General features: G+C 31.5%; 1 protein-coding gene across 1 annotated transcript; it reads right to left on the reverse strand.

Annotated features, from left to right (window-relative positions):
• Positions 1 to 470: 470 nt before the first annotated feature.
• On the reverse strand, positions 471 to 27,934 carry LOC127706695 (receptor-type tyrosine-protein phosphatase alpha-like). Its single transcript, XM_052211357.1, has 31 exons — positions 27,815 to 27,934; positions 25,735 to 25,875; positions 24,170 to 24,379; positions 23,504 to 23,601; positions 21,092 to 21,260; positions 20,620 to 20,751; positions 19,303 to 19,440; positions 18,370 to 18,507; positions 17,830 to 17,967; positions 17,374 to 17,511; positions 16,924 to 17,058; positions 16,414 to 16,551; positions 15,953 to 16,081; positions 15,436 to 15,541; positions 15,112 to 15,191; positions 13,530 to 13,687; positions 12,860 to 12,950; positions 12,258 to 12,334; positions 10,857 to 10,893; positions 10,460 to 10,557; positions 9,943 to 10,068; positions 6,752 to 6,897; positions 6,239 to 6,374; positions 5,869 to 6,006; positions 5,233 to 5,332; positions 3,752 to 3,825; positions 3,287 to 3,421; positions 2,612 to 2,737; positions 1,926 to 2,083; positions 1,143 to 1,278; positions 471 to 924 (listed from the first exon to the last, which is right to left on the reverse strand). The coding sequence occupies exons 1-31, from the start codon at positions 27,903 to 27,905 to the stop codon at positions 850 to 852; spliced, it is 3,792 nt and encodes a 1,263-aa protein (XP_052067317.1). The 5' UTR covers positions 27,906 to 27,934; the 3' UTR covers positions 471 to 849.
• Between the last annotated feature and the right edge of the window lie 31 nt (positions 27,935 to 27,965).

Here is a 27,965-nt window from a genome sequence, read left to right on the forward strand (position 1 = left end):
TGTGCTTCTTTGTTACATTTGTTTGTTTTTATAGAGATTAAGATGATAACACAATGTTGACTGCCTTCCCCCTATTTTTGACATTTTCACCTATTGTTTCTGTTTGTTTTGTTCACGCATCGTTGTCAATATAATGGAATTTGATGCAACTGTCATACAAGTGAGATGTTTAGCTAGCTATAAAACCAGGTTTAATCCACCATTTTCTACATAAGAAAATGCCTGTACCAAGTCAGGCATATGACAGTTGTTATCCATTCATTTGATGTGTTTGAGCTTTTGATTTTGCCATTTGATTAGGGACTTTCCTTTTTGAATTTTCCTCGGAGTTCAATATTTGTGATTTTACTTGTTTCTGAAGATCTGTTTAACATTAAGGATATTCTCGTCTAACCCGATTGTGACAAATGGTTGTAAAAATGCTTAGACCCTTATTAGGTGAACAGAAACACAATACAAAATAACAATAATTGAAAAAAATAATTTAATTTTAATAACAGGTATGTCAACAGAATGATTGATGTCTACCAATTGTTTTAAAGAGATCATCAGTTTATTTATAGTCGACCCTATTGTTCCTTTGGGTCACAAATACAACATATCTTTAATCACAGTATCTATACATATAACAATAAAAAACTCGTAGTAAAATACAAGGCTTTTACTTTAAAGAAACAAATAACTGCACTTTATAAATACAATAATCATGTGTCCTTCTAAAAAGTACCAACGTGATTTGCCAAAAAGCACTTCAACAAAAATATGTTTGATTGATGATTACAGGTTACTGGTTACAATGCTGTTGTTCTTTCGGGCTCTGGATTTCAGTTTGTGAAATGTCACCGGATTTCATTCCAAGTTTCCATAAATGTCTCTGGAATTTATGTATTCCGAAACAATCTCGTACAAATATTCGTACTGTTCCTAAAATCAAATATAAAAATTGGGTTTACATGTCAGATATGAAAGCTGTTAATATATTTTAGAAAAAGGGAACAGACTATAATTATTTACTCACGAAATATCATTTAAATAAGTAAATAAATCCAGTAAGGAAAAAGTCTTCACCAAAATTGAATTGTATCTTTGAAAAAATATTTGTTTTTTTTTAATACAGGCACGTGAATACAGGCAAGACTTACAGATGAATTTATGAACTGTTCGCGTCTTGATTGTATCTTCTGAACTGCATGATAAACATCAACTTCTTGTTTTAAGCGAAGATTGTCAAGAATAAGACTAATGCCACAATACAATCCACTGCAATTCGCGCCATTCCTGAAAAGAGGTAATTTAAAGTATAAAGATAATTCAATGTCTATTACTTTAGATGTCGTTGATCTAGATATCATTTGTTTCTATTTCTGGCATAAAAACGATGAATAATCATCAACAATGTAAAGTCGGATCTAGCTCCATCTCAAAATAGAAAATCAGTCGTCTGCTTGTAAATGAAAAATAGTTTTTGAGTAAATTTAGTATACTACACATTGGTTGTGGCAGAATATTTTCTCCAGTAGAGGTGGCTGTGCTGGCAAGGGAAAATTTTTAGGCTTTTTATTTTACATGCAAGCAAAACGGTATGGTTTCTGCAATGTATCATATGTGTAAGTGCATTTTACTAAATTTTATAAGTTAATTTGGTATTTAAATTTTCTATTTTTTCATCATTTCAACATTTCTCTGTGTGGAAGTGTGCCTTATACTCCCTCTCCAGGTGTTTTTCTGTGTAGTGTGGAGTGATTTTAGTCTTTTCGTCTTTATTTTTGTTTGTTTCAGCCATGATGTTGCTTATGGTTTCTGACCCCTTGGTATCTTCTCCCTTATTTCTACAATAAACGGATTTATGTGGTAGAATTGTACGGTCGAAATGTTTGTTATAGCTAATGTTCAAAGTAATAAGACAAAATAGTATAAAAACTTACATGCACTGAACCACGACTGTGTCCGAGCCAATTTCATTTTTCCACCTCTCAACTGTATCTAGAAGGGATAGCAGTGAGTGTTTAGATATCGGTAGTTTCGATTTAACAGGCCACTTCGTAAAATGGAATGACCGCACAGTTCTTGGGTCACCATAATTCTGAAAATATAAAAAGAATAATCCCATTAAATCCAAAATCTTACCCAAAATATACTTCAACAATAGGGTTTGAAAACAACTGCTACCAAGAACTTCATTATGGTCTTATGATATGCTTCCTACCTCAGTCTAGTTAGCGATGCTGTCTAAAAAATATCTGAAAGGTTGATCTCCAAGTTAATTTTATTAAAACGATCTTAATATCATGATTGAGAAATATGTAGAACGCCTACAAGCATAAACGTTCACTATTTGATAACACAATACTCTTTTAGTTTACAGCCAAATGTTCCTTCTTTTAGAAAAATGATAACCACCTATTGGATCTGTTTTGAAACTCTCAAATTTTAGACAATTTTGTTTTGCTTTTAGTTATTTAGTATTCTGAAGAAGTGACTACATGCATGCAAATTACTTGACAAACTGAACAATTACAATATTGAATCAGAATATACAAATATATAAAAAAACATTAAAAAAAACCTGTTGGTATTATCTTTTATTCAGTAGCAAAACAAAAGAACTTACTCTTTTTAACATTGAAAATGTTCTTTGAGTAAAACTGTCATGTATATCGGAAACAGATTCAGTTTTTATCTTCAAAGGTCCATATGAAACAGATTCTCCCTCAGATGGCCACCATACGCCAGTTTCCTGAAGAATAAATCAATATGAAGATTTGCAATTCAAAACAAATAGCAGAATGTCAGCTTGATATCAGAAAAAATCCAGTTAATGAGCAAATCTCGACTTTAATGAAATACAGTTACACTTGTCTTATAGACATTATTAAAAGATCAAGACCGTCTTCAAAATGTTGATATTTGTTGGTATCTATTTACTTATCTCAAGAAAATGGCTAAGGATTATGGTCCAGCAAGTTTTAAGTAATGGAAATATTTCTGTGCTATGCTCGATATCTCCTGTGTTCACGAAAATGTGTAGGAACTAAGATTTTAAAGATGGAATGAATGCTAGTCAAAATAAAAAAATATCTTACTCTTAAGACAGAACCAAGAATCACGATGTTTATATAGAGCATATTAAGGTTGTATTTGTATTAAGACATGACTGGACAAAACGCATAACGGATTTCAGAGCACTTGATTTAATTTTATATGGTGCTTTCAGAGTAAACACATTTTTTTTAGGGAAGAATGGAATGTGACTTATTTGTAGTCTACTTATAGGTTATATACTTACTTCCTGTTCTTCATCTAAGAGGTTTAATGATACAATAGTTTTACATTCATGGTCAAATAATAATCTCCAAAAATCTACAACAGTGTTAACAAGCGGTGTCTGTGTAACTATATAATTTCCACCTCTCGAATAGGACTGCAAATGAAATAAGATAAAAGAATCATTATTTATAAAAACAAATAATTTATCGAGCATATGATGTTACCCTGGAAAAGGAAATAAAGGAACAATACACGTAATAAATCAAACATAACCCTTTTCACTCCTTTTTGTGCCTTTATCGAAACTACCCCAAAAGTATTAACTGTAGCATTTTTTTTATCACTAAACTATATTTTTCTTCAAAAGTAGTAGCATATGTATATCATATGAAATACAGATGTATTTTTACACCAAAATTCAACAAGCGTTGATTTTCATTAGCATCCCTGCTATTTATATTGTAATTGATTTAAGAATACTTACAGGTAAAATAATACCATTTATATAATCATTTGTGCCATGTATATGAGTGCTCAGAAATGGTCGATACCTGTCAACTAAACAAAAAGACAAACTCTTTTAGCAAATGAAATAAAAACAATAGTATCCGATTTCATTTGTTTTCGCTTTCTAACGATCTTATTTTTAACACAGATGAACAAACGCAATGTTGTTTTCATAAGTCTGTTCCAAGTTATAGCAGAATTCGAATGCCACAGAAATATATTACTTTGAAATAACCCTCATATTCTATTACATATCTCTGCAGAAGAGAAAATTGTGTTCTTCCATTGAACTCGATTACGTCTACGTCATTTAATCTCTGATGGAGAGTTGTCTCATTGGGAATCATACCACATCTTCTTAATTGTATGTGTTCTATGATGGAAGACGATTATGGCTCATTGACACAAATGATTAGGATTATAAAAATTAAAGATGTTACTACGTCTAACTCTGATTGAGAGATTTCCCATAAAGTATCTTTTAAACCTGGATGACAAATCTGGTCTTTAATAAATTCTGTTTGGTACTACAAAGTTTGTAATTTAGTTAAAAATAAATGTACTTTTTTATCAAAATAAACACGATCTTTTCGAAATTATAAAGAAACTAAGGTTTCAACTCCTTCAGGCAAGGTTGACCTTAGACTGATTTGGCAATTCTTTTATGTCCTTTTTGGTCAAATAGCTCTTGAACTGTTCCGGTTCTTATACATCACTGACTTTCAAATATTCAGCTTTGAGCGTTCCTGATAAAGGTAAATCCAGAAAAGCATTTGATACCTATTTATACCCTGGGTCGATGCCACTGCTGGTGGACGTTTCGTCCCCGAGGGTATCACCAGCCCAGTAGTCAGCACTTCGGTGTTGACATGAATATCAATTATATGGTCATTTTAGTAAATTTCCTGTTGACAAAACTTTAAATTTTTCGTAAATCTAAGGACTTTCTTATCCTAGGAATAAATTACCTTAGCCGTATTTGGCACAACTTTTTGGAATTTTGGGTCCTCAATGCTCTTCAACTTTGTACTGGTTTGGCTTTATAACTATTTAGATCTGAGCGTCACTGATGAGTCTTAGGAAGACTAAACGCGCGTCTGGCGTATTAAATTATAATCCTGGTACCTTTGATAACTATTCGGATGCATGAAATATATAACATGTTGTTTTCATTTTCTTCATAATCATGTAAATAGATATAAGAAGATGTGGTATGAGTGCCAATGAGACAAATCTCCATCCAAGTTAAAATTTATTAAAGTAAACCATTATAGGTCAAAGTACGGTCTTCAACACGGAGCCTAAGCTCACACCGAACAGCAAGCTATAAAGGGCCCCAAAAATTACTAGTGTAAAACCATTCAAAGGTGAAAACCAACGGTCTAATCTATATAAAAAACGAAAAACGAGAAACTCTTATGAACGAAACTCTACTAAAAATGATCATTGGATGCTTACCTGGTAAAACATCTAAGGCTCTGTTTTTCTGAATATTGTCTTGACAGAGAGAAGTGCTGCATTCGGAATTAGAATGACTCGGTTTAATGTCCGTCAGTTGCTGAAAAAAGATATACATAAAGTAAATAGCATGGAATAAGTCCACTGCAGTAAATTAAGCAGTTTTGCTAAATAGTAGTAATTACATAACATTATAAAATGTGTGAGTCATTCAAGTAAGATGTGTTTTGTCATGATATATAAGTCCCTATATAGTAAAAGGCATATTCTGGAATACTATTCCTATTGTAATGACTATTACAGTTTTGTGCTTGATGAAATAAAGGGCATATACTTTTTGTTCCAACAGGAACAGATATTATACAGCATTGTTAATAAGAAAGTTTTCAGAGTAATTTCTGTAAGGATGAATAAATATAAGTTGAAGTGTCGCCCTGCCGTCTCCAAATAATATAAGCAAACATTGCAAAGTCTGTATTTTTGGAATGGGGAAATTCCAAAATTAATCATATAAAAAAATAAAAAAAGAAGAATCTGTACAAATACAGGGAGCACAGCCTTTAATATATTTTAACAAATTTGTAAATCGTTTCGCCAACTTTAATATCAATGTGACATAACAATAATAATGTTTACCTTGAACTCCTCCTTAAGAAGATGTTTGTTATCATGTTTGATTTCTTCGTACTTTTTAGAGAAATCTGTTCGATTAATTGACGTGTGTCTATAATTGAAAGCTTCCAACAAAGCCACATGTAGAAGTCTGTATTGTTCCTGTGTAACAAGTAAAAAGATTTCACAACCGAATTTGCATTTTTAAGAAACTAAATTCAAAGAATTTTCCTCTACATGTTGTAATTATATCATCAGAAATAAGCAAGATTAGGGCAAGAATGGAAAAAATATATTGTAAGGTAAGATAAGTATACAAAATAAAGAGTGATTTTTTCTTGAAAAGATGCTTTATCACTATAATTTCATCAATTCAGGTAAAATAAATACTTACGACGTTTTGAACCATGGTCATCCTACATTCTCTCATTTTTCGAACAAAGTTATGAATGTCCACATGTGTAGATTTCGTACCATATTTAAACAGAGCGTCCAAGCCGATAAACGTGCCTGTTCTACCGACTCCAGCACTGAAATATGCGCAATGAGTAGTACATATTAATAGTTGTTTAAAGAAAATATGTCTGTCACTTTTTTTTTAATAAAACCAACAGGGTTCAAAAGTGTATATAAATTTTATTTGTTTGATTACCTATTTATTTTTTTCATTTAACTTCAACCAGGGGAAAACGTATTAAAAATACATTATAAATCAGAGGAACCATTTTAAGTATTTATAAAATTTTTAAAAGCCAAATTAGCCGACAAATGAATGTCATGAACTGATTTAACGTTGATAAAAAATAAATAGCATTGAAGAGTTATACACTGCTAAATCATTGAAGTTATACAATTCTGTATGTATTATTGTTTTATCTGACTAAAGAACAATTTATAAGAAAATTACCTGCAATGTACAAGTAGTGGCCCCCTTTGAGGAGAGTTTGTAGACATGACTTTTCTATGGAACTCCACAAGTTCCATGGTATCTGGTACACCGTGATCTGGCCATCCAGTGAAATGAAACTGTATGACCTTCCGTGTCTCTGACGTCTGCAACAGTAATACATATATATTTCTACATAACGATGTTGTCAATATCACTGAATTTACAGATACAACATTACAAAGGAATATAAAAAAAATAATGTTGCAATTCATCATATAAAATACAAACACGCTCTAAAAACTCCAAACGAAAAGAGCCGTGCATTTAGTCTTTATCATGGAGCAAAAGTTCACACTTCAATGCAACTTCAAGATGGTTCCTAGCACCAGTTAGAGCGAAATCCTTTTTAAAATATCGAAAAACGCTAATTTATTTGCATTGATGAACATAGATGCCAAAGAATTTCAACAAATAACATATTATAACGGACAAAAAAAATCATAAATTCTACTTTCAAGTTGTTTCTTTACTCTTGAATTTAACAAAATAAAGACGAATTTAAAATTGCATACACGACTTTGCACAAACTTGTGAATCTATTTACATCCCCACCGAATTAAATGTTTTTATTCGTCATAAGACAGTGGCTGATCCAGAACTTTTGATAAGGGGTGGGGGGGGGTTGGGGAGGGGGGGGGGGGGGGGGTCGGGCACTGACTGCCATAAGAGGGGGCCCTCTACAGTTATGCTTCAGTGATTCCCTATAAAGTCAACCAAATTTTTCCTACGAAAGGGGGGCCCGGGCACCCCAGCCCCCCCCCCCCCCCCAAACCTGGATCCGCCTATGTAAGAAATATCATGTCATTTTCCCTTTATTCTTGCCCAAAAAAAGAAAGAAAAATGTTTTCCTGGTTGTACACACATATTCCTGATAAATACAGTACCACAATGATGCGTGACATTACAAACAGTCTCACATCTTATAATATTTCTTTAAGATATGTATAATTATCTAATTCCATCAATACACCATAGTGCCAATGATACTCTTCACATTCCTAGCAGTTATATGCAGTGTTCGGTGTTACTCATCATATTCCTAACAGATTAATATCGAATTTTCAGCCAATCAACAAGCAGAGGAAATTCTTGTCACTGACGAATGCAGTTGAGAACTATTCAAAAACAAATGATAAAGAGCATACCAGATGAACCAATACTGGACACTTTTGAATGGACTATAGCTATTCGGAATCGCATTCAAAATCTATGATGTACAATGAAGACAACGATATTTAACCATTTCAAGAAACTCAAGAACCCAAGGTAATTTAATGCCTTAACATCTCTTCACGACAAATATGTTAATGTCCAAGCAGACAAATCCTTAAACAACATGTTTTTAACTGCAAAACTCCTAATCAAAGAAAGCAAAACTGGAATCCCACAAATACCAGGTGTCAATTAGCTTTTGATTCTGAAGATCTACTCCAAAAACCTTCAAATAACAATCTTTACTATTTTGCAGTAATATCAAGACTAATGATTTGTCTATGCTTTACATTTCTTTTCGCCATGTTCAATTAAAAGATCAACTACTCCGTTCCCTATTTCTTGTTTCAGGCAATGAACAATCTTTCTTTGCGAAGAACCACACTATTCAAACAATAAATAAAACGAAGAAAATATCAGCAAAATGTCAAACATTTTGATCGGCAACATATTTTTGTAGTTAGGGGGATTGTTATTCAACAGACAGTCGGTATTCCAATGGGTTCTAATTGTTCACTCCTACTTGTCGACTTGTTTTTATACCTATATGAAATAGAATAAACACATAACGTTATCAAAGACAAAAAGAAAAAGCATCTGGCAATTTTTTTTTTTATTTCACTTTCAGATGTATTGATGGTGGCCTTTGACGCAATAACCCATATTTCAGAGAGCGCTTACATCTCATTTATCACAGAGAACTAGAGATTAAGGATACAACCCAAACAAGAATGTATGCCTTATATCTTGATCTTTTCCTAAACATTGACACAGATGCGAGATTTCAAACTAAAATCTATGACAAATTTAATGATTTCAACTTTCAAATTGTCATCTTCCCATTTCACGATTGTAACATACCATCTGTCTTATCGTATAAACAGAGTTATATAGAACAACGACTGAAATTTTCAGTTTTGCGGTCACTTTCACGAACTGGTTGACCGATAAATGTGTCTGTGTATCATCTCACTAGCAACATGTGTGTGCGGTCATAGATCTTGAGATACCAGAACACTCTATTCCTGATTGTGGGATAATGAGATTCACTAAGTCTTTTTTGAGGGAACCTTGATTTGTAACTTCCTTCATAGGTTTATGATACTTGAATATCGGTAAACTACTGCTGTCTATATATAAACAAACACCAAAGACAAGTCGTACAATATATAAACATTTAAGCTTTATATGTTATTTTCTGTCATAAAAAAATATTAAGAATCTGACGAATATGTTTATCGTAAGAGTTAATAAGAAATCATACTCAATGGACATTAGAACGTTCAAATATCGCGGTAGTTAACCAACAACAGGATGGAAGAAGGTTGAACGCATTTATCCCATTAAACTTGAAATAAAGGATACAATGCTTCATATCTTGACTTAACTTTACTAACATCTCGAAAAATACCTTTAATATCAGTTAAAAAGCTAACAATTACGACAACAGAGCTGTATTCAGCTTTCGAAACACTTTCCATTTCTAAGTAGTAATATGCCAACAGAACCTGAGTTCCAGGGGTAAAGTTGAGGTCATCCTTTTGGAAGTTTTACGGATATCATCATGAGTTTGGTTGACCGTTGTTAAACATCTATGTCCCAGATGGCCGCGGATATGTTCCAATTGTCATAGCCATAATTCTGTCCCATTTTCCTCGATTGTGACATCTCCGAATGCGACTTATAATTTAACGTTTACTTGCGATGAGCAACAAGCCGGTGTCACTAGAAGAGCTGATTTTCTTACTCTTCCAGAGCAACTAAGATCACCACCGGTTTTCTTGACTTCGTGTTGTTCTGTATTTAGATTTCTGTGCAGTGTTTTGTAGACTGTTGTTTGTCTTTTTCCTTGTTTTGTTGGGGCCATATTATTGTCTATATGATTTTTGATTGCCTCTTTGGTATTTTCTGTTTTTCACAGTACTGGTTGTACTTACCTTTACATTACCGACAGTCATATGTCGTACAGTATACGTGCTCAATTCTTTGCAGTCATCCAATGATATCAAGACCTCACAGTACCTCAATGGCTTAGTTTCAGGCCAGTATTTCTCGCATTTAACCTGTAATAAAGAATATTTTATTCAGTTTGTTTTTCGTAATTATTTTGCACGTCAAGCAAGCACAAATCAATCAATCTTGTTTTAGTTGCTTTAGTCGTTTAAGATATAGTATAGTCCACAACATATACTATGCATTCCAAATGTTTCCCAGAAATAAGAATTATCCAACGTATATAGGTACTTTAAAAGTATTAGCTGAGTGATCATATCTGTTAAATGATTTTCAGTTAATACCACTCATGAATTACTGTTACTGAACTTATAACCAAAGTCGACTTTTCATTTAACCTTAATGAGGATTATTTTGTGTTTTCATAATAATGCACATTTTTGATAATATGTATACCTTTTCTTGGATTTTGTATGAATGAATTATAAAGACCGTATTTACCTTTCCATCTTCATAAACATTTGCCAGCATTACCACCAGTCCAACTTTCTCCTGCCAAATCATTCTCCAAAAATCACGAACAGTCAAACGATTGGGACCTAAAGTTTAGAAATTCTTTTGAATTAATTGTTTCCTTTTAATTAATGCATTGGTTTGTTTTTAGTTTCTTCCAAATGCTATTTTCTCCGGCGTTGGTATTAAAATAGAAATACAAAAAAAAAAGCTTTTATTTTTTTTTCAAAAAAGAAATACAAAAAAAAAAGCTTTTATTTTCTTTCTTCAAATATATAACAAATGAAATAATTTATCGATCTTTTGTTGTCTCATCATAAGGAGTACATATGTAAGCACTGTTTGTACAAATAATCGAGCAGATTTGATGAAATGAACATTATACCTTGAGCTGCTATATATACTTTTCTTGATTCAACACTCTGAAATAGAATAAAACAAATCGGATGGTTTTTTTTAAATGACGACAAAAAAGAGCTGAGATTTTTCTGTGGGTTTGGAAATGCATTAATGATTTTGTGTCCTTTTTGGTTGTATCGGCCCTTCAATGATTTTATTAGGTTATAGGCTTTCAAATATTCAACCTCGAGCATCACTAAAGAAGCATTAATTGTCGAAATGCGCATCTGGTGCAGTAAAATTAGTAACGTTCTTATCATCCCCCTCCAAAATTGAAGCTATACTCTATACGTATTATTTATATTTAAATTTTTTCCATGCCTTTTCCTTTCCTTTTTTACATATTGCAAATATTTGTAATTTTATTCTTTTTCTTTGCGGAAGGTGTATTTAAAAGTCTTAAATTTTAGTCTATGGAATGATGAATATGAAAATAATATACAATGTCAAAATGTAAAATGTCAATGAAATTGAACTTTTCTAAATATTCTACAATTAAAATATCTAAACGTTTGGTACTGTGTCGAAACCGTTTCTGGTGGACTGCTAGTCACCGAGATATCATCAGTACTGGCATGAAAATACGAATATGATCTTATTAGAATGTGTATGTTATAAACTTTCAAGATCAATCGTATTAAACTAAGGAATGTATTTCTCTCATATATAGCTCTGATTCCTTGTCCGGGTTTGGCTTTACGTTTTGGTCTTTTTTTATTGTATCGGCTCTTCAGGTATAGAACCACTAATTCGGGCCCGGTCGGAAAGAACATGCAAGAAAATAGTACATATTTTAAACAAAATAGTTCCTACGCACAGCTGTATCTTTTTCAATAGGTGAACTATTTGGGACTATAAGTGTTCCCAACTATATAGCAAGACATATTATATTATGGTTTGATTTATTATAAAAAACTAAATAGTGTTAGTGCCGATAAATTACTTAAATGATAGATTGTTAACCTTTCAGAATAGGATCAATAAGTTTACATGGATGTATCTAAAATTAAAAACAAATTAACTCAGTCTACTAGCTCTGATTACAATATAGATAGAATAGACAGAGTCAACTTAGTACTTAATCTCAGGTGTAAGTGAATATGATATTGTCGAGACAAATGAAATCAAGGTAAGATGTTCTATTTATGCTACGTTAATTGCTTGTTTCTATACTACCAATTGCCGTTAATGTGCAAAAGTTTTGGAGGCAAACTTATGCTTACGGGGGCATATAAACAGTAATAGCATACGGAGAATAGATAACAACGCCCTAGATAAACTTTGCATAATAGACTTTCAGCATGCGTTGAAATATGCATTGTTAGTAATTCTTGAGGGATCTAATTGATAATTTATTAAAATACCTTGTTAATATAATTTAACTTACATCAATAAAGTTGGCATTAATGTAATCTGATTCAGCTTCACCTTGCAATGGTTTTAAAGCTACTCTGGAATGGTCATCTAAAACAGACACAGTTGAGTTAAACGATATTTGAAAGTGATATAATGAAAAATTAAAGAGAATAAGGATTCCTTTTTTCACTATTGAGACTCAATATCAATTTTAAATCTAACAGGCAGGAATATTATGTTAGAATGGCGTAGTCTTGCATGAACTATGAATTAATTGTTCAAAAATCAAAATATACAATGCTTTACGTCTTTGCTATGTGATATATTTTGCTATTAAAGTATATTATACATCAACAGTTTCGTAAATAACAGAAATTAGTTTCAGATTTATAGTACTTGTAAAACAAAACTAAAAGGAAAAACAGATTCATCAGTTATAACGCAAAATGCAATAGATTACATCAATCAACAACATTAGACTTCTCTGGAAAAAAAAACCGACATACACACGGTTGTTATAAATGTTGCCAATTATTGTGTATGTATTATGATAAGGTAAGTTCAAACATTATAGGGATGAATACTAGAAAATAAAAGATATGTTTTAAATGCAAATGCTTTAACCATACTTACATGGAAACGTTGTTAGAAAACGGTTTTTAGCTTTGTTTTCTGCTTTTTGTCCTGCCAAGTGTGGATAAATAGGAACATCATTACGTAACTCCTGAAAATTAATATAAGATATATGAAAATATACTAGCCTGCAAGAATAGTGGACATATAGATGCAGTAGTTTTCTGAAATTTACTGTTCAAAACATGTAACAATTGTAACAATCATTGGAAACATTGGCTATCTTTTTTTATCGTAGCGCCACTGACGATTCTTGTGTTGTCTTGTCTAGCATAATTATAAACATTTGTATTATTTGAAACATATTCTGAAACCCAAAACAATTTCGAATGGACACATTGTTCAATTCTACTTAGTTTGTAAAAAATTGTGTTGTATGTTCACATGTATCTTCCACTTTGGGTTTTTGATTGCATCCTGGAGATATTCCTGTTTTTTTTCTATATGCTGTTCAATCCCATATTTGAGAACAAATGATTAGATTAGCAATAGCAAGGCTTATTTAAAAAGAATCCTATAAACTTATACGGCAGGAGACAAAATTTACGAGCTGTGCAGTAATACAGATGAAACAGGTGATAATACTACAAATACACTACTATTTCTTACACTCTGACATATACAGTTTTAATCATGAACAAATTCTATGCTTAGATATATATTAATTTACCTCAAATTCGTTCTTGTATCTAGAAGAATCACTTTCAATTCTACGTAAATATTCTTTCATACTAGAAACAGGGATGCCACGGGCCTCCCTACCAACGTTGTAATAATCATTGTCCATATCACCATTTGTAATTTCTAGCTGTACTTCTGGTTCGTTTTCTAATTATAATTTAAAAGCAGGGATCAGTTGCTATGCATCTTGTAAAACTATTTTACATAAATGACATTAACGTTCAGAAAGTATTATTTAAACGTTATACTCATTGCTTCTATGAACAAAAGGGCTTCCCGAAAACCATATGGACATACTTTGTATTTACAATGATGGACTTTCCAAACTTTTGGTCCTGAATGTTCCAGATGAAGGTTTTTATGGTGTGCACAAGGAAATAAGTTTCATAGATTTTTTACTACAACTGGATCTATAATGCTCCTGGTGAACTATTGATCACAAGTCCAGTACGTTGACGGTGGCATAATTTAAATAATACCTTTTAATCTATATAGTTAATCAAAATTAAGGATTCAAGTCCCTCTGGCAAAAATGACCTTACACGTTTTTATGTCTTTTTTTATGATATTTTCGTTTTTATTCTCTCAAACTTTTTATATTTAAGACTTCCGAAATTTGAGTCTAGAGTGTACATGGTGAATAAAATAGATAATGGAAAAGAAGAATGTATCACAGAGAAAACAACTCAGAGCAGAAAACATCCCAAATCCACCAATGGGTCTTCAACGCAGCGAGAAAATCCCGCACCAGGAGGAGGGCTTCATCTGGCTCCTAAACAACAATAATATACTACTTCAGCGAAATGAACACCACACTTAACTCCAAAACATAAAAATTAACCAAATTAAAAAAACGCACAAGATTAATAAAGGGTAGAGGTTTCTGACTTAGGATAGGCACCAAAATGCACCGGGTTAAACATGTTTTGAGAGATCTCAATCCTCCCCTTAACCTTAGCCACAGTGGAATAAACAAACACACAGCAATACGCACAGTAAAACTTAAGTTTAAAAGAAGTCCGAGTCCGATGTTAGAATAGATAAGAGAAGGAACTAAGCAAAATGAGAATGACCAACATATATTAACAAAGATTATTTCACAAACGATTGTAATGCGCATGGACATGACTTTAATGATATTAAAGTTGCAAATTTAATGCAATGTTGGCTGCCTTTTCAGAAATTGGGCTTTTATCTTCTCGATCGTTTGTTTTCTAATGTACAAGATCAAAGATTTGCTAATGCACTGGCTACAAGGCAGATTCAACCCTTGAGGACTTATAGTCCGCAAGTGGATTACCGACCTGAAGGAAAAAAACCTTGATATTGACAGTACTGACCAATCAACCAACAGAAAATCAAATTTACAGTAAAACTCAGTGCTTCTCTTGATTGATCTTCATCAGAACAACGCACCAACACAAATTCAAAAGACTAATATATGTATAAGTACATATGTAGATACTGTACAAGATTTATCTTTACGATACACTTCTGCGTAAGTTGGATTAAATAACCCTTACTTTTTATCCGATTCTAATAAAACAAAAATGATATTAAATTTTGAATACCTGCACTTATGTGTCCTGCATTATTGTAAACGACATTCATTTGTTTATCAGCTTTTCTTGATCTTTTTGTCATGTAGTGTCTGTAATATAAAATGAAATTTATGTTCATGTCAATACAATAAACGCAATCAATGATTAAGAGAGCTAATATTCGCTGATATTTGACTGCTACACGCCGAAAATGCCTTGTATCTCTTTTAATAGTAATTTACTAAGTGTCCATAGTATGTATAGATATCATTTAATATCAGTTCGTTTTATTTATTTTTCGTTTTGTTTGTTTTCTAGTTTAATCTAATTGTATATAAGAATATAGTTATCTACCTTAATGAACAAGTTACAACTATTAATGCTATAACTACAACAACACCAACCAAACAACCAATGACGCCACCGGACATCACTACTCCACTACTGTTTACAGCTCTACCTGTAATGAATTATACGCAAATGGAATTTTAAAATAGCTAACAAGACTCTTTGTTAAAAGGCAATTGAAATACAAAATTCAGATGTCAATACGGTTAAGATACATATCAAAATCAACGAAACAGGAGGGGGCTGATGTGGATACGCATACAAACAACAAAAACTAAAACTAGGGCAAACCTAGATCCAATTGTTAGAAATAGTGGAAATTTATCATAGCACTAAAACACAATGTGGGGACAAGCGGGACAGACGGACGAACGGACGCAAAGACCGAAAAACATAATGCACCTCTACTATCGTAGGTGGGGCATAAAAACAAAAATCAAAGAATTGCTGAAGTGCTTTTATAAAACAAATAAAAATATACTTTTTGTCATGACATTCATATTTATGTATAACTGTATCTTACATTGCAGTCCATGATAGCCATCTTGGCATCCAATTTGACATTTTCCTGAGACTGGGTCACATGCTGTTTTATTATGACAATGGCCACACCTATCTTTACAGTCATCGCCATAGAATCCTTCCGAACAGGCTGAAATAATCGTACAATATTTGAAAAATACTATATGATCTTAATTAAATGAGCATTCTGTTGTTTAGTTTACCAGACGATTTTTTATTTGTTTAATTTGATTTTAAGCTTGCTTTATTTTTCAATAGTAATAAGTGTAATTACATATATGTATTGGTATATGTGTCGAACAGGTATTATTAATATAGTGAATGAAAGCATCAACACATCTCATTGTCATGTGCCCATACTAGAGAATTCTGATACAAGTTACAATTTTATTTGGGTATAAGGGTATTATAATTTTTTGGGGTATAAAGGTATATAATGTGTGTTTTATAAACGACACTTACGTATATTACAATGAGTTCCTCTCCAGCCGGAACTGCATTCCGTTGGACAGTGTCCCATTATTGAATCACATGATGCATGGTCCGCACACTGTCCACAAATTTGTGTACAACCACTACCATAAAGTCCAGATGGACATTCTTAAATGAAATATAAATTAATATTCTAAATGATGTCTCTAGTTGTTCCTTATTTATCCCTTTTTGTTATTTAGGTAGAACTATATAATTAATATTTCAGATGATAGTTTTTCTTAGTTTATAGTCTTTACATACCGTAAGGTGGCAAAATTACATATTTTTCGCGATTAAAATAAAATCGCGGAAATATTATTATTCTTTAATTGAAAATGAAATATTAAGAAACAAATTCATATTAGTCAATGTATGTCACATCATGTCAAAATGCATAACAGTTACTCTATATGCTCTGTATTGTTTTAATAAGTATTATGTTGAAATACATATTGATGAATACATAACGACGAATTTGTTATTTAAAAAGACTCTTACTCCTGTCACATTTCGGATCTTGGTACCCTGGTTTACAGTCGTGTATACAGATACCAGTCACGTGGTCACAATGTTCATCACTACATGTTCTACATTCTTTTGCGCAATCATAACCCCAATATCCGTGCTTACACGCTGTGTGAAATATGAAAATAAAATACATACAATTCTTGAAGAGTCATGTATATCATCAATAACATAATAATCTTATATTTCAGTGTATATTTTTTGTCAATTGCATATTAGAAGTATGTAACTTCAAAGTTATAAAATAAAACTATACAAATGTCAATTGTACTGAAGCATTGGACAATTTTCATAATATATTTTTGCAAATTACAGCGTATTGAATGAATATTGTTTAGAATAATACTACAGGAACTAGATGACTTACTAAGTAACATAAACACCGACATGCAATCGAACATATATCTAACAGGGTATACTCACGTGTAACACAATGTAGGCCACTCCAACCAGGACCACATCCCCTTGTGCATTCCCCAGTAATATGATTACAAGGATCATAATTTCTGCAATTACCACATGCTATAGAACAATTTTCTCCAAATGATCCAACTGGACATGCTACAAAAAATATTTCGACTATAATGACTGAAAACATACACATACTAAACAAAATTAGCATAAATGTAAATAACAAAATACAAAATCATGACAGACTATTGATATGTATTATGATGAGGCGAACTTATTGAACTAATCTATGAGCGAAAAAAATTAATATGTGAACCATAGTAACGCCAATTCAACACCAACAAAATATAGAAACATTGGGTTACGACAGGGTTATTCATATATGCCCTCTCTTTTTTCTATAAGTTCTACTTGATGTAAGTGGATTTCATAGCTTAAGAAATAATGTATGAAGTTTTATGTGCTTACGTCCTTGACATAGTGGCATAGCATAACCTGGCTCACAAAATCTAGGACATTCTCCAGTATGTGAATTACATGTTTCCCCACCAGCACATCTTCCACATTGTAATTGACATGTTTTTCCATAGCTGCCAGCTGGACACTCTATTAAAAACAATTAACGTGTTCTGATTAAACTAATACATGTAATGCATAAAACTTATGTAGACTTGCTTAACAGGTACATATGAAATTCAGTTTCACAACTTGCATACTTTAAATATCAGTAGTATTTGTTGTAATAGCTTTAGTTATATAATAAATTTAAATCTAATATTAGTTATCTTCTGTTGCACTTAATTGTTTAAATTATTAAGAATTATTATGATATTTTTGCCAATGAAATTTCATGTATAATCAGCTTTAAAGTTTTCATATTAAGATACCAAATTAAGATACCAAATGACATTAAACTTGAGATACATTCTATGATGCAATTGCAACACTAAGTTTGTATGTTAATATTCATGCTTCATGACATAAAGATATTTGATTTTAATCACATACTATTACTACATTGACTGCCAAAGAAACCTTTGGCACATCCAAGTGGACAAATTCCTGTTTTCTTGTCACAATCTGTTAAATTAGCACAGTTAAAGCAAGCACCTGAACAATTAAAGCCATACGTATACTGTGGACATGCTGTAAATAGATAATTACATGTTATGATGTAAATATACAATTACATGTTATGATGTAAATATACAATTACATGTTATGATGTAAATATACAATTACATGTTATGATATAAATATACAATTACATGTTATGATGTAAATATACAATAACATGTTATGATGTAAATATGATATAACATGTTATGATGTAAATATGCAATAGCATGTTATGATGTAAATATACAATTACATGTTATGATGTAATTATGATATTACATGTTATGATGTAGATATTCAATAACATATTGTGATGTAAATATGCAATAACATGTTATGATGTAAATATGCAATTATATGTTTTTATATAAATATGAAATTACATGTTATGATGTAAATATGCAATAACATGATATAATATAAATATGCAATTACATGTTATGCTGTAAATATACAATTACAAGTTATTCTGTAAATATGCAATTACATGTTAAGGGTACATGATGCATATATGCAGTTGCAGATTAGAAGTCAATATCCATTATGTCTACAAAATGCACATTTATCTACAGTGTAATTATTATAAAAGAAAAACTGTTTTAGCAACTTATTTTTACCACCATTTTACACATTTTCAACAATTATTGAACCAATGTGCATGTGAGGAATGAATATGTTTCATATTGATGAACAGAATTTGTTTTAAAAAACAAGTTTATTCTCATGCAAAATAATTTTCAAGACCAGATGTTAATAAAGTTTCTATATTTATGTATTATATGATATAAATAACCTAGTTTTTTTTATAACTTATTGACTTACGTTTTGTACATTTGGCTCCTTTCCAACCTGCTTCGCATCCGTTCAGACATTTCCCTGTGATGACGTCACATGCCTCCCCATTTATACATTTTCCACACAATGTGTCACAATTTTCTCCATATGTTCCATTGGTACATGCTACGATAAAGAAGCGGTATTTGAAAGTAATATTCATATCCTACAGTCCTCAGCAAAATATACCCTTTTTTTTAAATTGTTCTAGGGATGGTGATGCACCTGATATAATTACAATACGGTAACTATCAGTTTTTTACCTTTTTATTTGGTTTATTTGTTTGTTTGTATTTTGTTTGTGTTTCTTTGGACTTTGTAATATGTAATATGTATAATACAGTTACTAAACACTTATTAGCGCTTTGGTATGGGTTTCTTAATTTAGTCAAAGATAAACCCTGTTGCCTAACCTTTTAAAAGTATATAAATGCATTGCTACGGAAAATTCTGTATAGAATATGGAATCATGGTTAACCTAACATTTCTAAGAAAATTAGAAATAGAATACGGAATACGGAATTCTGGTAAATATGATATATACAACAATATTTTTGTGGTTTTGGCTTCAAGTCAAGAAAAACCTAACCGTTTGAAATATATTAATGCATTCTTTAATGATAAAACTGCACTACTTTTCACCAAGAGTCCGATATTGACTCAATAAATGCTGTATATAGAAACAGGAACTGTGGAGTCTAACTCGATAAAAACGACAAAATGGAAATAAATCATGTATGTCTGATGAAAAGGTGACCAAGTATCAAATTTCAACCAAATTGAGAGAAGATTTAAAACGCCAGGTATATAAAAATTACCTCCGTTTCAAGGTTTATATAATACATCACCCCAAACAAATTTAAAACCTTAAAAAATTTATCAGCCGTTTGTCTTGTCTTTGTTTTGTAATTCCTCTACAATTTATATACAACAGTGATTATCATGAATGGACGACACTTTAATGCCAGAATATAATCAGATTTGAGACTGTCGTCTTTTCATTAAAAGCTTTTCTTGTCCTATTTCAAGCTTTTTACAAGTTTTTCTATTTGCAAGATTTTTTTTTAGAAAAGCTATAACTTGTCAAAAACCAACTTTTAGAAAAGCTATAATTTGTCCAATACCAAGCTTTTTAGAAAAGCAACAATTCAATAACAAGCTTTTTAAAAGCTATTACTTTTGCAATTTACCGACGATGAAAATTATTCACATTCCAACGCAATGGATGCTACCATACATAAATGAATCTTTGAAGTCAGACAACAATAACTCATTCAATGGAAATACATGAATGACAAAACATACCCATATCACATTCAGAGCCAATCCATCCAGACAAGCAACGACCAGGACAGAGACCAGTTCTTTGATCACATGTTCCTCCTTTACAATGACAGAATTTGTCACAGTTTTCTCCAAACGTTCCATAAGAACAAACTGTAACATCAATTTCATACTATTAATGGTAAAACGAATATGAACATAAATTAAAAAATGAAACGCGACAAGAAATAAATACAGAAAAAATATTTGAAAGAGAACATATAATTATGTTGTATAAAAGTATGGGGAAAAAGAATCATTTATATAAATAAAATTTTACCAATAGAACATTTCGTTTAAAATTAGTACTGGTTATTTCTATTGTTTATACATTTAGATAAATTAGAAATTGCCGATTTGACTGAGTTTTTTACGGGAAAATGTAAAGTGTTAAGTAAATATCTTCGTCTGTCACATCTACAAGCTTCTATATAAGTACAGTGTACATATTTACCATAGACTTCTACTTCACATAACTCCAGGTTAGCCCAGCACGAGTAAGACGTCTTTGGACAATTTGAGGAATCGACGACTGGACGTTGGTTATAAACTGTGACAAATTGTCCCCTGTGTGTACAGTTCTTTAGTTCTAATATTGATGGAGGATTAAAAAATACGTCGCCCTAAAATTAACAGCTAACATGTATTCCCGATATATATCATTTATGTTGTACCTTAATGTACGATAAATGTGGATATGTCTGTGTAACAAATTAAAAATCTTTTTATTCTTTGATTTAATCAGGGACGGATCCAGGATTTTAGGTTAGCGGGGCGCAAACTTAAATTTTTGCGGAACGGAGCGAGGCGAAAATTTTTTTGAGGTAAAATTATCGAAATATTCTTTATTAAGCTGAGGACAACCCATGCTTTGCACATTTTTTTTTGGGGGGGGGGGGGGGGTGCACGCCCGCCACGCCCCCGCCTGAATCCGCCTCTGTTAATTGTTTCTCTTCTCTTTTCCTTCTTTTCTTATAATTTACATTAACATTATAGAAAACTGTTTGAAAGGTTAAATCCCTTTTCACAACTTAAAGACTTATTATAGATCCTTTCCTATTCAATATATGCTACATTGATATTTCAAAAAGGAGTGGGTCAATTTCCCCTGAATTCATTTCAACACCAGGGTCATATTTTGTGTTTCAATCTTTACTCAATTTTAGTTACACAGCTTTATGAATTTACTTTGAGGTTGTAATACTATATGTCGTATTCTTTAACATGAAACCAAATAATTGATGCTTTTAGATGAATCAAAACGAATCAAATTTTAGAATTTAACCTACAAATTAATTTAAAGGACATATTAACCAACACCAACATTCTGTGGGAGGAAGTATATAGCCTTGTTCTGTATTCCAGGTATAAATAAAATGTTGGTTGTGGGTGTCTTTTAAAGCTTACGTTTACTAAAACATGTATAAATTGTAATTTGATATCAAAACTGCATTCTACAACAATGTATACATAGAAACGAATTATGTGTTTCTTTCATTGACCCTAACTCTTCGGTTTAAGCAACGTTGTCGAGAAATAAACTTTCGAAATGCACATGAGGTCATCAAATATGCTTCTTTAACTTGTAACTTAGTATTTCTCACGAAAATATAACTGGTATTGGACGGTATCATAAAATCAATAAAATCACATGCAATGCATTATATATTCACTGTAAAGCCTAGTAATGATGTTCAGTTAAATTACGAAGATAAAAGAGAAAACTCAATATTAAAACAATTAAAAACTAATGTTTTTTAAATTATTTTCCATTTCAAATAGAAGGTAGTGAAATAGATTGTCCATGCACTATGTAAAACATATTAATACTATATGATTCTACTACTACTACTACTACTACTACTACTACCACTACTACTACTTCTACCACTACTACTACTACTACTACTACTACTACTACTACTACTACTACCACTACTACCACTACTACTACTACTACTACTACTACTACTACTACTACTACTATTGTGTATTGTGTAATTTCTAAGACATGTCTAGGTTACACCACAACATTTGCTTGAGTGGCTGAATCTGCTCTATTCGGGCGATTCTGTGTCAAATACACTAAGACCAAACTGCCATACCTCTTGTACTTTATTTGACTCCAAATTGTCTCTGTCTTTATCAATTGTACTTCAAGAAAGCATATTCATTATAATTCATTTACTATAATAGATTTTTTAAATCTTTGCAATCAACACTTGTTGATACGTGTATTTGTAATGAAGATGTTTAGTAGTATTTAAAACCTGTCTCCTGTCTCTGAGTTTCCTGTACATTGACATTAAAAATAATTCAACTTCAACCTCAATTCAACTTCAACCTCAACCCTGTTTGAAACTCCATCCTAATTCATTTGGTTCTATTTAGTTAGTGAATGATAAGGCTATTTGCTTTCATGAAGCAGCTTAACTGAAACACGTTTGATAAAGAAAAATTTAAGAAGCTTTATTTGCATAAAAAATATGTTTAAAAAAAATGACATTTTGGAATTTCAGACAATGCAAAATATAAGCATTATTTGAGGAATTTTATTGATTTTTATATAACTAAAATCACGGTATCCTTTTATTACATAACATCTTATAAAGATGCTTTAATTATAGCTTACTCAGTTCCGGGACAGCTGGTAATTGAACTAATGCAATGAAATTTTACTCCAGAGTAGTTATATGAACTAAACTAACGAGGAATAAGGATCAAATAGAATTAGTTCTATGGGGCTGTTAACTAAATATAAATGATTGTTTTAGAAATGTGCCACTACTTTAGGAATGAAGTTTTTACTTGATAGACGTACACTTTTATCAACTATCAATCCTTTTGTCGTAGTTAGGTTATGTACCTTCATATGACTGGTATAACATACTGGTTCCAAGTGAAACTCCTCTGTTGTTGTGACGTAAACACGGGCACCTGTTCTTCTTGAAGAACTCACATTGGCTGTAATATCATTTTGGTGAAATATAAACTAACATTATTGATAAATAACATCCAATAAACATCTTGTTTTGTCGAAAACAGTATGCAGTATACTTTTTATCGTCTGTACATTTACGTTAAGGAAAACGACATTAACAGTCGTTAACAGTCGCAAGTATAGTAAAAGTAAATCACCGGTTGGTTGAAACTTTTATTTTGTTTTACATATCCCATAAGGAATTTCGAAATAAATGCTATTAGACCACATAAATACTATTGACAATTCATATGGTTTACTATGACGGCTTCAAAATGAAAACTGAACAAACAGAAACAAAGTCTGGTGGTTGTTATTATCTCAAACGTAATAAAATTTTGCTTTCCCAAGTTTTCCTGTGGACCGTACCAGATGAAGGCTATTCCAAAATAGCGTATTGTCCGAGCAGCACGGATATCATTTCATTTGCTATTTTTGAACAAAGACGATTTGTATGTGCATCATACAGGTTCAAACATCCATCATGTAGTCGTGATAGTAAGATATATTTTCTAGCAATAATAAAATAATAATATCACATATTCTACTTACAGTCATTTCTGAAGAAGACTTTTACTTTGTTTACGCTGTAAACATCTTGTAAATCAACTCTCCACAGAGTTCTAAATGGATATCTAAAATTAACAGACCAGGAACAAGAATTATCTGCCCCTGTTTGGTTCCTATTTCCATCTACAGCTAATGCCGAATTGTCTGTGATTGACGTTTCTTGATAGGTAGGTTTTCCTTTTGCTATATTTTCTGTTCAAGATAATATTATTTGTCATTCATTGTTAAAACTAAAAGCATTGATTTATACATGTACATTTTTTTCAAAGCTAAAAAAGGTAAAAGATTACTAGATGGCAATATAATACCACAAGTAAAGCCGTATACGCTATAACCAAAGGGCACTAAAATAGCAGATAAAAAACAGTCCGCTAAACTTTTAGAAGAAAACTTAACATTGAACAACGCAAACCCAACCAGCAATCGGGGATAAATCAGGTGCTCCGTAAGGGTAAGCAGTTCCTGATCCACCAGTCGGTTTGGGCATGGCAAATAAAAAATCAGACAAAAAAATTGCATTCGATGATGTTAAAAATGAAGAAAGGAGGTAGGGATTGTGGCGACAAGGGGACATAGCCTTGGTCAACTATGATACAGATGTTCTAAAACGGTCATGATGGCGCCCTCACTAACTTTCGAAGAGATTAATTCATTTTATATGTAAACCGTAAACCCGATTTGTCAGTTACCTCCCAGTAAGCAGCAAATCTCTATCAAGAAAAAGAATGACAGTAAACGCAATCCCTGGGGGTATTTCATCAAATGAAAGATATATACACCATATGTATGTGCAACTGGAATGTTCGTTGTTTCATACAAATCGAAACTTTAAAATGAGAAAATTAAGTAATCTCCTGTCGTAAAGTTCAGTTTTCAACAGACCCTCGTCGAAATTTTCTACTAAGATATCTGTCAAAATATGAAGCAAACCGAATTGTATTAAAGGTATCCTTTATTTCAAACAATTCTTTATGTTCGTTTGGTTCCAGCTTTCGATGTATTTATACATCCTTTACTTTCCAAACATTTGTCTCTGGGAGTTACCGACTACTTTTAGTCAAGAAAACCTATTCAAATACAGCACATGCGGTATATTTGTTTTTTTTTATTACAAATGATGTGCATTCATTTCTACCTGTCGTCATTATTTTAATATAAAAGTCCAATGACATAAGCAGAAATTATCTTCATTGTTATATTCTAGTAATACGAAGATGGAAAAAAGCTAACAAGCATTTCTTTGTTAAAATTATTCATCATTTATGCAATGATGTTTTATGTAACAATTTAAAAAGAAGATTTATGTTTGTCATGTATGTATTGTTTTTCTATTGAACAATGCATAGTCATAAGATACTTACTAGTTAAAAGTAAAACCAACAAAAACTTTATCAGATACTAAAAATAAAAGATGATATAGTGTGTTCCCATGTGTATTTAAGACTTTACCCTGCAAATCGATTAACCAAGTAGTTTTTGATAATTTGTTATGTTTAGCTTTTATTATTATAAAAGTCGATGTTTTCATTAAGTGTTTATTCATTTACCCAATTGGCAGTATGGTTTTCCTGTAAATCTAGGTGCGCATTCATCAAAACAGGCTCCTGTCTCAGCATCACATGGTGTATCAAAGGCACAGTGGCATGTGTAGGAGCATAAATATCCAAAAGTTCCCACAGGACAACCAGCTGATAGAGAGAAAATTGCAAGTGAAATTTATATTTGGAGGTTATCTACAAAATGTTCAGTTAATGTTTATTGGTTGAAAATGATATATGTCATGCATTAAATTGCATTCAGGAAATTAAATTTGGTAAACTGTCGATACGACCTAAAACTAATTAAAGTGTTTATTTAAACTGATATTAGCAACATGTAAGATGTAAATAATTTGCCTTGTTTGACCTTAACACACCGTTTTATGGATAATGAAATCCATCACAGTATTTCATTAGCTCAGTCAGGTGGGTAATTTTTGTCGTAAAACAGTCCATTAACTGGACCATAATTTATTGTTTACAAGAAAATGTACAATTAAACATTTGACAGGACTTTGTCCTCAAATATGCAACTAAATATTTGATACTGAAATATGTAAACAATATTATAACCAAATTAACAGTGTAAATTATTTGAAATGTGTCAATAAACATGCAGGGTTTATATTTTTTTAACAATTTGAAAGAAACTCGTAAAAACGCCGAATTTGTTTACTTTTGAATAGAATGATTGATATGGCACTGCAAAACATGTAATCATTATTTGATACAAGCATTGCTAAACATTATACATGCAACCCTAAAGGTAATTATTGATATTAATCATATAGCTAAACAGGAAGGGAGAAACTAGCTGTCTAGGTAGAATTAAATACAGAAACGTCTGTAAATTGTATATATATATATATATAAATCAACCTAAAATTTTAGAGTATCTGATTCTTTACTTCCTCCCCGAGTGGGGCTGGAACCTGTACTTTTCACTTTTCACTTCTCACTTCTACGACAACAGCGCCTAGCATTGCGCAGACGCCTTATATATATATGTATATGTCTTTGGTAAAACTTAACTGTTATCACTTATGTTACATGTTGGCTTTTATTTTAATTGTTTACCACTTATGCGTATCATAGTTTAACTATGATAAAAAAAAGTCAATACTTAAAACTTTTCTTTTTGAAATATTCTATTTATTATCAGTACTAGAAGGTGTGTTACAAGGTTATCAATTATCAAGTAATTTTTATGATTTAGATTTCCGGTAATGTAAAATGCAAATTATTGAAATACGATATGAATAACTTGAATGTTTATTGAAACCGATTAGATTACGCGAAGAGAAAAATAAATATTCTTTTAAATGCCATGCAGTTCAGAATGATAGCAGAAGAAAAGTTAAGAGAAGCTTTTTTCTAGCTAGTAATTATCATCAGTTTATGTTAGGAATTAAAGAAAAAATTATCCATAATCCAGACGACATCGTTTAGTGTTATATATTTCATCACACAACGGAAGACTTCATAATATTCCTTCTTATGGAAAAATTGTGCGAATGTTATAGTCGTATATATTACTTTTAACTTCACTTTGACATGAAATAGAAGTTTTAAATAAATTTTCTATAATATTATTCAGTTTACTGGGACAAATATTACAGTGTTCCTTACGGCATTAAGGGTATAAAATATTTGTTGGTATATTATGGTATTTTTATAACAAATTTCCAAACAGAACTTCTGTAAGGCGGAACAAATATACATTGACAACCTGAACACATATCTTTTGATTTAACTTCTTCACTTATCTTTTAAAGGTATTTATGTTATTTAATATTACCCCCTAAATTTCTGGTGCATATGATTTTCATGATTCCGTATATATATAGCTATTTTCATTCTTCGTTAAAGAATCGAATCGCCTTCCAAAAGCAAGAATATTATACGTAGCAACAATGATTTAGAAGATAATAAGTATATTGTACATCCTCGTTAACACACAATAAATTGATTGCCTTTTAAGAGATAAATTTAACATACATATATGTAGATTGGCTTGAAAGATCAATCGAAGAATTTGTATTCAAACAAAAAGTTAAGGATTAACTGTCAAATATGTTTTGATACATACCAACTGCAATGAATTGTGCCATCCACGATGTAAACAACCACCATAATGTTAAGTCGGCAATGTAAGTTCCCTCTATGTTTATTTTCAGCATTGTTTTATAATTTTTTCAACAAATTGTCCCTTATAAATCCATGTTTACTATTTAAGAGAT

This window comes from Mytilus californianus, unplaced genomic scaffold, assembly GCF_021869535.1.
Source record: "Mytilus californianus isolate M0D057914Y unplaced genomic scaffold, xbMytCali1.0.p SCAF_1, whole genome shotgun sequence".
Taxonomy (NCBI): Eukaryota; Metazoa; Mollusca; class Bivalvia; order Mytilida; family Mytilidae; genus Mytilus; species Mytilus californianus.

What these genes read in the sequence shown, in the direction of transcription:
- LOC127706695 (XM_052211357.1), bottom strand. Translation starts at nt 27,905, where the DNA reads ATGCTGAAAATAAACATAGAGGGAACTTACATTGCCGACTTAACATTA. An exon ending in GGCACAATTCATTGCAGTTG is followed by an intron (nt 25,876 to 27,814) that starts GTATGTATCAAA and finishes TCTCTCTATCAG; the next exon opens with CTGGTTGTCCTGTGGGAACT. An exon ending in TCTTAGATGAAGAACAGGAA is followed by an intron (nt 2,738 to 3,286) that starts GTAAGTATATAA and finishes TTTATTCTTCAG; the next exon opens with GAAACTGGCGTATGGTGGCC.